The 8,169-nt window shown below is 46.5% G+C and overlaps 2 protein-coding genes across 7 annotated transcripts in view; both read left to right on the forward strand.

Moving 5' to 3' along the window:
- Nucleotides 1-4,205, forward strand: part of LOC118409727 (rootletin-like) — an 8,935-nt gene extending 4,730 nt beyond the window's left edge. The window contains exon 3 of the mRNA XM_035811040.1: nucleotides 1,764-4,205. Within this exon, the coding sequence (XP_035666933.1) occupies nucleotides 1,764-3,256 (1,493 nt within the window). The 3' untranslated portion in view covers nucleotides 3,257-4,205. The remainder of the gene's footprint in view (nucleotides 1-1,763) is intronic.
- Nucleotides 4,206-4,980: 775 nt separating this feature from the next.
- The window catches only part of LOC118412270 (SPARC-related modular calcium-binding protein 1-like), a 30,742-nt gene continuing 27,553 nt past the window's right edge, over nucleotides 4,981-8,169 (forward strand). The window contains exon 1 of one of the 6 annotated variants that reach the window (XM_035815059.1): nucleotides 4,981-5,750. In XM_035815059.1, the coding sequence (XP_035670952.1) occupies nucleotides 5,634-5,750 (117 nt within the window). In that variant the 5' untranslated portion in view covers nucleotides 4,981-5,633. The remainder of the gene's footprint in view (nucleotides 5,751-8,169) is intronic. The other 5 variants (XM_035815067.1, XM_035815011.1, XM_035815030.1 and 2 more) reach the window with 5 other exon arrangements.

The following is an 8,169-nucleotide window of genomic DNA, read 5'->3' on the forward strand; positions in this document are numbered from 1 at the left end:
TTTAAGTGATTGTTGCAGCCCCTCTCTCTCTTCCTCGACAGATTTCTTTTCCTCCTCTACCTTCTTTTGCTTCTCTTGTCCTTCTTTTACCGACTTTTGTAACTCCTCTCTCTCTTCCTGAACGTGTTTCTTTTCCTCTTCCAGAGTTTCTTGCTTCTCTTGTGCTACCTTCAATAATTTTTGCAACTCCTCTCTCTCCTGCTCCAGCGTTTTCCCCCTGTCTTCTTCTTCTTTCAGTGACTTTCGCAGCTCTTCTATTTCTTCCTCATTGCGTTTCTTTTCCTCTTCCAGCGTCTTCTGGTTATCTTGTGATTCTTTGAGTGACTTTTGCATCTCCTCTCTCTCATCTTCAACATTCTTCTTTTCCCTTTCCAGAGTTTCCTGCTTTTCTTGCGCTTCTTTCAGCTCCTCTGATGCAGCACTTAGGTCCATCTGCAGGTCCTCAGCTCTTGTCTGCAGCTCACCTTCCCGTATCCTCAGCTCTTCCGCGACAGCTGACAGCTCTGCCTTCTCGTCCTTGAGACGGCGGATGATTTCATCGGCTTGCGCCTTCTGATAGTTAAGCTCTTCTCGTATCTGTCTCCCGCCCTCTCGTAGAATTTCGCACTCGTTCGTCTTTTGATTTAGCTCCTTCCGGAGCTCGTACATTTGAATTTTAGCTTGAACTCGGTCTTTCGCTTCTTGGCTGGGTTTCTTGGGGAATGTTTCGACAATACCTCCGTTGGCCGTGTTCAAGGACTGCGTGCTGTCGTATTTCGTGTTCCGTGCCATCCTCGGTGATCTAGGGGCTGAGGTCGTCCCTGGCTGGCCGACGACTGGCTTCAATGCTGGCCCGTCCGGGTTATCGGTCTTTGTCGCGGAACTCATATTCTTGACTGCTTCTGATGACGCCGCCCAGTCTGAATATCGCGATGACAAGTAGCAGGTGAATATTTATGTGTCCTTGTTTGTTGTCCCTTGGCACGGCCGTCACCATAGATGCGGCGTCACTAGGTAACGGGTTAATTACACATCCAACCAAGGCTGTTATGTTGTTGTGCTACAGGTGTCAAAGAAAACGGTGTTCATAGTTTCGCCCGTCAGTTAGAAGGGTTCATATTCAAACAGACATTTCTTGCGTATAGTGGAATACATACCTTATTGTGAAACAGATGCAGGCAATTTGCACCTTGTATATCAGGTTCTGGGAAAATGTGGTCCATTGGGTTTGTCTGGTATCCTTGGCATGCATGTTTTATGTATGTAACGTTATATGTATGATAAGTGGTTACGACGGGGAAACATCGTTATGATTGTGTGTCTACGTTTACATAAGTATGTTTGTGTGTGCGTGTGTACTTATGCCTGTAGGCGTCATAATATAAATAACCTCCAAAATTTGTCTCATCTTACATGAACACGTGCACATCCACATGCACACGCGCACAGCACCCCCCTTTCCGTCCGTTACCAGCGTTCAGTCACTGATGAGCACACCCGGTCACGTGATATATTAACCTGTTGCTACCTGCATTGTATCATATATTGACATATGGTACCTCAGAATCGTTAAAAGTTGACGTTGATTAGTTATTTTACCCCTAGCAGGTGAGTGACTCAAGTAGTATAATTTTCCTCATAGTTATCACCTATAGCTTCGCACGACAACAGCACAAAAACGACAACAACACGACATAACACGACAGCAACACAAATGCGTCAACCAATGTAGCAATCACCCGGTTACCTAGGAACGATACCTCCATGGTGACGTCCTCACCAAGGGACAACAAACCAGGTTATAAAACCATCCGTCCGTGTCTTCATACCATTGGGAACCCGTGCACCGGCAGCAGTCATGAGCACCTCCGCTGCGACCAAAGGGGGCAAAACCGGCAGGAAAGCCAGACAGGTGAAAAAGCCTGTGGGTGACCAAAATGAGACGGATGATGCAGCTAAGTTACCACCGAAATCGGCGGCTGCGAAAAAGGCACAGAACTCAAAATATGACAGCTCACTGTCATTGAATACCGTGAACGGAGACATCTCTCCCAAGAAACCCAGCCAAGAAGCAAAGGAACGAGTTCGCGAGAAGCTTCAGATACACGAACTCCAGAGTGAGCTGACCAAGAAGAGAGTCGAGTGCGACATTTTGCGAGAAGGTGGCAGACAGATACAGGAAGAGCTGAACTTTCAGAAGGCGGTGCTGTCTGTGAAAACCGATGAAACCATACGTCAACTGACGGAAGAGAACCACGAGCTGTCCGCTATCGTGGAAGAACAGCAGTTACGGGAGAGCGAACTGGAGCTGCGAGTGGGGGATCTCGAACAGGCGCTACAAGAAGCACAAGAGCAGCAGAAAACACTGGAAGAGGAAAAGAAACGCGTGGAGGATGCGAGAGACGAGTTGCAACAGTTGCTGAAAGAAGCAGAAGAAAAGCAGAAATCACTGGAAGAGGAAAAGAGACAAGTGGAAGAAGAGGGGGAGGAGTTGCGGAAGTCTAATCGCCGCCAGGTGGAAGAGATCAGCGCTGCTAAGGCAGAGGTGATCGAGACTGCTCGACGGGCAGAGGATGCGGAGAAGAAGGCAGCCCAGGAACTGCAAAAGCGACAGGAGCTGGAGCTGAAGAACGAAGAAGTCGTGAAAGAGAGGGATGAAGTCGTGGTTGAAAGAGACGACGCCCAGGAATCTTGCAGGACCCTAGAAGAGCATATTGAGAGCATGAAGCAGGAAAAGAAGGACCGGCCGTCAGGGGCCACCCAAACCGACCTCCGGTCCTGTGTGTCCTGTACCAGTAAGATTGAACACAAGGGCGACATCACAGTGATGGAGTCGAGCTGCAGTCTTCTCCCGTACTTCATCCACGGCGACAGGAGAAACCTCATCGTCCCTCTTCAACACAAACAGTCCAAAACCATCGACCTGAAAAACTTCAAGGTGGACAACCCGTACGACCACATTCCGTCCACGGCCAGCTCGCGACGCCCGACGCCATTGAACAAGCTGCCGAAGCGCAGAAGCTCCTCCAGCCTGCAGGGGACGAAACTGCCTAGCTTGCTGAAGTCCAAGAAAGGAGTTGCCGGGCGCGAGGTGGAGCTGACCGATCCTGCCCTGACCGGGAAGTTCAACATCGCCATCAGCGCGGACTCCAGCACGCAGCCGCAGCAGGCGCAGATCCTGGTGCTGGACCAGCAGACAGACGGCTACTACGTCATGGCGGATGGGGACGGGGAGGCAGAGGCCGTGAACGGGGAGCAAAATAATGGACACATTTAACCTTCATCAGGCTAAATTGAGGATTTGTTGGTTATACTAAGGTGTTGCAATTATCTATTTCTGATGCTTTTACAAAGATAACTTTGCGCCAACATCACCATATGTCGTACTGTATGTAAACACATCGCTGCTTTGTACTTGTACTAGTACGTTACGTAAACTGTAATCCAAAAGGACATGTATTTGTTCGACTGTTTGTCAACCCCTCAGTTTTCAGCTGATAATCAACAGGTTCATTGCATTGAATAATTCATGAGCAGCCCACCTTCAGCTGATTAGGTCACAAAGAATGAGCAACCTTGATGGTTAGCGGGATGGGGTGGAAAAACACATGTATGTGGTGCCATAACGGTGGAAAGTTTGTACAGTAGAGATGACCCTGGATTTACCCGGTACCTTTCAGGACTACAGCTATCTATAGATATCATATTTGGATGGAAAAACTTATACGAAAAATTGTAAATATATGATATGATACACGGTCGTAACAGGTGAAAAATTGCGGTTGCCAGTGGAGCCCGATGCAATTAAAATGATACAAACAGACAGTAAATGATTTGTCTTAATAATAATATATCTTATATCTGATTGTGATGAATATATTCAGTGTATATGGTTGAAATAGATATATCCAGTTTCTTAGGACAAACGACTGAATGTTTATTTCGCATGCAGATTTTTAATGTAATTCTTATCTCACGGATAGGTATTGTACGTAACGTACACGACCATATAGTCTATTTTTCTGCTACCGTTACACATACTATGGCCCTGTGCCGTTTAGCTCCTAGTCAAGTACAATACGAAGTTGTAATCTTGCATTTACACAGCTTTTTGCCACATGAAGATTACAGCATACTGCTGTTAAATGTTGGGTGTGGTGTATACTTGTGTAGTTACCTGCTATGTATGGTTTGGCCTTTTTGTCATGGGAGCAAAATATGAAAGCTTGAAAAAAGCATGCGCTAGTCGTTGACTTCAAAGGTGATGCATCCACAATTCCATCCAGTCCCTCTATGCTGGTCCCCTACTCACACCGAGTTCAATGTCTCTTGAAACCCGCCAGTACTCAGCTACCGAGACGCTATTGGTTCAGACACACAAGATAAATACGCCACCTGGCGACAGTAATTTCATGGCATCTAGATACGTGTCACATTCCTCATAATAACGGCATTGTCGCTACGTGACATTGATTTGGAATAGCTAGATTGGGAACAGCATTCTAAGGTTTCACCTCACAAAGTACACAAAGTACAGTTCTATTACTCTGAGCAGGGTTGACACTTCGCTGTTGGTTGATTCATGGCCGGTTCTATAAATAGCAAGGTTTTCGACAAGTTTGAAGGCCTTTAATACAAATGCCCCGTATCAGCCGCTTACACCCACGCTTTGTATCTAAGTTAACGCACGTGTTGGACATATCACTCTTTTTATCCCTACAGAACACTGACGGACCAGCCCCTGTGTGAATTTCTAAAACTTTCAAAAGTTCAAAGTGTGAATATCAGTCTTAGACGAAGCCCTGCCCAATAACCTTGCGTTCAGACTTCAATAAATGTCGTGGAGCGCTATAGCATTCCAGGTGAGATTAGAACCAGTGACCTTTGTGTTCTGGGACAAACCTTGTCATCTTATCGACGGCTTTGACAGGCTGTCCTCACGTTTCTCGCGGCACAAGCTGGGCTCGGGTGATATGTTTACCCATCTGTTCCAACCTGTTTACCCAACAAGCCTATAGACATGTCATTCACGCGTCGCCACATGACGAGCCGTCAGCGCGGGGGCGATATCGGACCCGCTGTCCGATATGAGCGGCCGAGCTGCACGACATTGTGAACACACCTATGTAAACCTCACCGCCAAGACCTGACGAGGGGCAAGGACTGACACCAGCTGACGAGAATAGCCGGGCCAAGTGCTGGGACACAGTACACCACCTATACCTTCCGGATATGTACAAAGCTAGATGTTGTGCGTGTGGCACACCTGTCGGCGGACAAGTGGAAACAGGAGAGCGCTCCGCCACATGTTGAGCAAACGGAGCTTTTGAGCATATGTCAGCTAAACGTGTACAGTGTTGCGTAAGTTGGTTCTATCCTGCAGCAGCAGACGGGAGTTGGAAGGTCCTGGAAGCGGCACGGGGACGGACGCCAAGTTCTGCGCTGAGACAGCGCGCTGTCTGTACAGCTATTTAGTTCGCCCGTGTGTCTCTACCTTAACACAGGGCAACTGTGAGTTAACCGTCGCCTTTTCCTCCAAGGTTTGAGCGCTCCGAGGTTTAGTGAGCAGATTTTAGGGCACACGTTGGAAGCAGGGACGGTGTTGTTTGGAGGCATTTCAGTGGATTCCAGGAATCGACAGTGATATCACAGCAATGATCTTGAGATTTGTTCTGGTGCATCTGGCGGTCTTAACATGGGTGCTAGCAACCAACACTGCTGGAGCCATGGCTGGCGACACAGAAGGGGAAGGCACCGTGCAGCAAGACATGGTAGGCACTGATCTCCATATCCTTCTTCCACGGCTCTTAATTTGTTTCGCCCTTATAGTACACTATACAGACCTGCCTTGTGCTAGCTACTCTGCTGCCCACTCTGTAATGTGACGTCATCAGGTGAAGAATACTCCAACAGGTGTCAGAGCTCGCCACAATGGTTCCGTCCGTGCGGTTTCCCTGCTAGGTCAAAAATATAGGAATGCCCTTGTTTCACCTCCCGTCAAGAGCGCACAGTCATTCCCTATTGATAAACACTCCTTATCACACAACAGAATGCCTGACTATCGAGTTGAACATTCCGATGTCAAGGCAGCCGACATACGTACACACGTTCTTGTTCGCTTTGCCGTGAACTTAACAGTTACAAAAAAAGCCTTCTTTTCTCACCACATGACCTCAACAGACCATGAGACGTGACTAGCTCTGTGAGCCTTTCAACAAGAGCAGCTAGTGACTTGTCCATTGACGTCATCCCGGTCCCAAATCCCGGCACACGAACTTAAGATTTGATAGAAAATAGTAACATTTAACATGACAATGAACGGACTAGAGAGGACGCCGCACATCTGTTAAAGCGTATCGTTGTTCAGGTTTCCGACTGACGTGTCTTTCCCAGTCCACCGTACTCCCAGTCTGATTGTGTATATGTTGAGTTGGCATGATTTTCCCGAACGTTTTATTTATAGAATTACGTATGTTTTCTTTATCTCCCTGTGGTATGTGTAAATCAACACAAGTTAGATAAAGCTCGCCTTTTGTCCGATAATTTCGTCATTGGAGTGAGCTGATGTGTTTTTACTGTATGTCGTGACATGTTATTGGCAAATGTTCTCTTTGAATAAAGACAAAGGTGGGCGCGAGTAAAACAGTTACAGAGTAGCGATTGCTATTGATGAGTGTGGCAAGACAGAAGTGTTGAAGACCTTAACGGATATGCATCATAACGAAAAATTTCTCTCCATGATCTCCATGATCTTTGCAAACCGCGTGACGGTCGTACCTAGTCCGTAGGCGCGCATTTGAATATACGGTGCCCGTCAGCTGACAGACAACCAACCGCGAGTCTAACACAATGGACACTAGGATATCCGACGGTTACTTACAGACCCGTACTGTTAGTATGCCACCTCTTAAACCGTTTCATTGTCCAGACACACCTCGTGAGCTTCGCGGTTGCTACGATCCCGACCCACTGGACAAGTTTGTTTGTACTAGCTACTGTCAATCACAGTCGTCTTTGTGGACAAAACAGGTTAATCTGTCTGCGGAATTTTCCCTCGGCTGTCCATCTCTACACCAACGGAGATAACGTTCGAGCAAATAAATAAACAGGGCCATGCTCTCTGTACCAGTTTCCAGACAGCACAAAAAAACAGCACAAACAGCAGTGGATATCTGCCAAGGCTGAACAAAAACTGACCATGTTTCTTTCTGTTTGTGTACGTTTTGAACTGCAGCCAGATAGCGACTACAACTTCACTCACATTTACATGCCGGTGTGACAGCGATCTCGCCCCCCCGTGATCTCGCCCCTCCGGGGGCGAAATCACTAGCGATCTCGCCCCCCCGGGGCGAAATCACTAGCGATCTCGCCCTCCCCGGCTAGTGATCTCGCCCCCCTACCTCGCCCCCCTTTAGCGATTTCGCCCCCCCCCCAAAAAAAACGGGTTTACATGACATTTTAGAAGTTGATTGGTATAAATCACAAAATGCAGTTTCAGAATGATATAAGTACACGAGTTTGATACATAACTCCATTCATAGTATCAATATTAACGTAATTACATGGTAATAAGATAGTTGAACTTGTTTCAGACAAGGAGGGTTGGGTCCCTTGTATTCCAATTATTGCATATACCTGAGTCTTGACATAAGATGTATTTCATTGTATTCACCTGTCCTCAAGCAACCTATATATCTCCAATATGAAGTCTCTACCATGAAGTGACCACAAAATAACTATGTAATGTCTTTATTGATTATGCAAATATTAGATATTAATTAGAATAACGCACATTTTGGTATGTGCACCTGGCCAAGGGATATCTTCACCTCCAACATGACTGTTTTTTCTAGTATTTAGGAACTGATGCATTTACCCGTGTTTCTTAAGACTGGACTTTACCAGTGTTTGTGTAGCTAACAGCTATGTCAACTTGCGCGTAGATAGTGTTTATAATGAGAAACTATTATTCACGTGTGTTTTTGTTAGTGCTTTGGAAATGTTTCCAGCACAAGAAAGAAAACACTGTGACAAATTGAAAACATATAGCTGACGTATTCCGTACCATAGACGGTGTTGATTTATACGTTCGCAGTAGCACTGTTTTTATGCCACCTCAGCTGTAAAAATTGTCTTTTTCATTTCAATGTTATGTTTGCACCGAACAATATAGTATCGACTTTCGAGGTA

The sequence above is a fragment of the Branchiostoma floridae genome, chromosome 1 (genome assembly GCF_000003815.2).
Source record: "Branchiostoma floridae strain S238N-H82 chromosome 1, Bfl_VNyyK, whole genome shotgun sequence".
In the NCBI taxonomy this organism is placed as follows: Eukaryota; Metazoa; Chordata; class Leptocardii; order Amphioxiformes; family Branchiostomatidae; genus Branchiostoma; species Branchiostoma floridae.